This window comes from Hipposideros armiger, unplaced genomic scaffold (genome assembly GCF_001890085.2).
Source record: "Hipposideros armiger isolate ML-2016 unplaced genomic scaffold, ASM189008v1 scaffold_83, whole genome shotgun sequence".
Classification (NCBI taxonomy): Eukaryota; Metazoa; Chordata; class Mammalia; order Chiroptera; family Hipposideridae; genus Hipposideros; species Hipposideros armiger.
In genome coordinates, this window is record NW_017731433.1 from 2,989,454 (window position 1) to 2,992,271 (window position 2,818).

The 2,818-nt window shown below is 36.5% G+C and overlaps 1 protein-coding gene across 1 annotated transcript in view; it reads left to right on the plus strand.

The window, feature by feature from the left end:
• Window positions 1–2,818, plus strand: part of SAMD7 (sterile alpha motif domain containing 7) — a 34,474-nt gene that overhangs the window by 20,209 nt on the left and 11,447 nt on the right. Inside the window, exon 6 of the mRNA XM_019643916.1 lies at window positions 2,234–2,355. Coding sequence (XP_019499461.1) covers window positions 2,234–2,355 — 122 coding nt within the window. The remainder of the gene's footprint in view (window positions 1–2,233; window positions 2,356–2,818) is intronic.

A 2,818-nucleotide genomic window follows, 5' to 3' on the forward strand; every position in this document is an offset into this window, starting at 1 on the left:
GGCAAGTTTTTAAAGTTCATGTCAATGCTACATTTTCATGCATATAGTTTATTTTTTCAAGTGATTTAATAATACCATTCCAAGCAACAATGTGCCTATTAAATGTGGTATTATTGTCTTTGATTTATATATTAAAGGAAAAGAAAGCAAGAAAAGGATATTCTAATTTAATATCATAATTAACTGATGTTAGAGATTATTTTAGATCTTAGTTTTGAGATAATATTTTTTCTCATGGAGTGCTGTTAATTCTTTGTATTTCTTTTTGTTGTTGTTGTTGTTCTGTTTGTGAAACTTAAGGAAACGTTATATAGAGTAGTAATTAAGAGTATGGCTTATGAAACCAGAAAGGACAAGTTCAAATTCTGGCTTTTCTACTTTCTGGACATGTCACATAAGACAAGTTGCCTCCCTTTTCCGTGCCTCAGTTTTTTCATCTGTAAAATGGGGATAGTATCATACATTCTCAAAAGATTGTTGTATGCAATAAGGAGTGCCTGGCATTTTGTAACTACTCAATAAATGCTAATTTCATCACTATGTCAGGCTCCTAGAGAGAGCAGAACCTCAAGCTACTAATGAGGCAGGTTGTATTCTTCAAGTCACCCACCTTGTCTTTTTGCATGTCTGATAAAATGTTTTGCTCTATTCCCTACTATGTAATGAGTATAACCTTATTATTTTATTATTAGTTGTTAACTATGGGTCAACCACTTTTTAAATTTATCTGTGTCACTTATCAAGTGCCACATCAACCACTTGTACAGTGAAGTTACCCAATTCTGATAACAGCCAGAAACAAGCAACCTCGTGTATAACGGACATGTGATTGCTGACTTCTGATGGATTGAATCCGTTTGAACGCTCATTATTCTTAATCAGTTAGGGATCCAGTCATAAAAGTGCAGTTTATAGTAACCACTCTTGTGATAAATAATGTTACATGCACTGCATACTTTATCATCCCAAATGTCCTCTTGCAGGCACATAGGAGTCACATAAACATGACTACCCAAACTTTGCTGACTCACTATCTCTCANTGAACGGCCGTCCAGTGGCCAGCAAGTGACTGCCTCACCCGGGAAGAGCATAATGATCACAGTACCAACATGGGCCAGTGAAGCGACGTCCTTCATAACTAGACTGAAGAATAAAAGGACAGCAATTTGTCTGTTCCCCTTCCCCAACTCCCCAATAGAATCTTTTAAAAAAACTAACAAAAAAACACCCCCGTTTATTTAGATACAGAATTAGTACTACTCATGTGTAATGTGCACCCTTATTTTTCCCTCACAAATTTGGGCAAAAAAGTGTACATTATACACGGCAAAATACTGTATCTCTTCTTGAAGTCATTTTATTACGTCAGTTCCAAGAAGCCATATCAGTAAAATTCCTCTCTATTGTTATATAGAGAATTTTCAGCAAAGTCTAGCAAGGCAAGTATGAGGAAGGATGGAGAAACCTACCAGAATTTTTAATTAAAATTTTAATTTAATTTGCTGTTAATTTCTTGAACACAGAATAGAGGTGCTTCCAGCTTAAAAGTATGAATTCTATCTCCTCTGTATTTAAGTGTAGGAAAAACTTGACAATTAAACAGAAGCATTAACTTTCAGTACCTACTACTGTTACTGATACCGTCTAACCTAAAAGTACTAACACAATACCTCACCAAAAAAACAAAAACAAAAACAAAACACTGAATAGGTGTCTAGGACTTCTTCAGATAAGAATATTTTAAAACATAGGGGGTTGGGGAGGGGTGTAATCTAAGCACCAGACCAACTGCTTCCCTTAGAAATGTTAATTTGCCATTTTGATGAAGATGCAGCGACATTCTTGCATCACCTAGAGGGCACAATAAATCACATAACATCATGGAACATGGTGGTGTTAATCTGGAGAATGAAATCCACAGGACGTTTCTGTTGGAATCTAAGAGAAGCTGAAGCAGTTCAGCAACTTCTTTGTTTATTTAAGATAATGCTGTCATTAAAGATTCCTTAAAAGAAGAAAAGAAAGGAGGCAGCTAAGATTTTCAGTAGAAAACATTTCTCAGTAACTTTTAATATCCTTGAAGGAATTTACATGTAGATCTACATATAAAGGGACCACTCTCTAATAATAGAATATGAGGGAATTAATGCAATTATACATAGAACTGTGCTCTTGGCATCCCCCTTTGCCCTGGATCTTATACCACAAAATAATTTCCTTTCCATTTTAAAGGAACACATGCACTGATTACAACTGGGGGAAATCTGCCCTTGGATGAAGATATTCAGAAATGGACCGTGAGTGACGTGCACAACTTTATCAGTGGTCTTCCCGGTTGTTCAGGCTATGCTCAGGTGACCTAATATTTAAGTATTCTCATAAAAGTAAGGCACTTTGAAATATATTTTCTTCATAATAAGTGCTGTCAAACTTGCACTTTGTCCTCAAAGAGGATTCCTCATAATTGCCCCTCTCTGAGGTCCTTGGCCGCCCTGGGAGAGGTGCTTCTATTTGGTGAGTTAGATCATGTGCCGGCCGTCCAGCTGGGAAAGCCGATGCCTGGCCTTTGTTTCTCTTCCATGGAGACTCCAGAGAGATGGGAATTCTCCCCAAATTAGGGGATTCAGAGCCCAAAGATCCAAAAAGAATGAGAAATGTCTACTGCATTCCTTACTTGTCCGTATAACAAACATTTAGGGGCATATACTTCTGTACCAGAAGTTTTAGGCTACTCATAATATAATGGAAATATACACTTCATTCTAAAAAAAGGCAAGAATGCAATAGATCTGAAAATATGGACATGAACTAATTTTA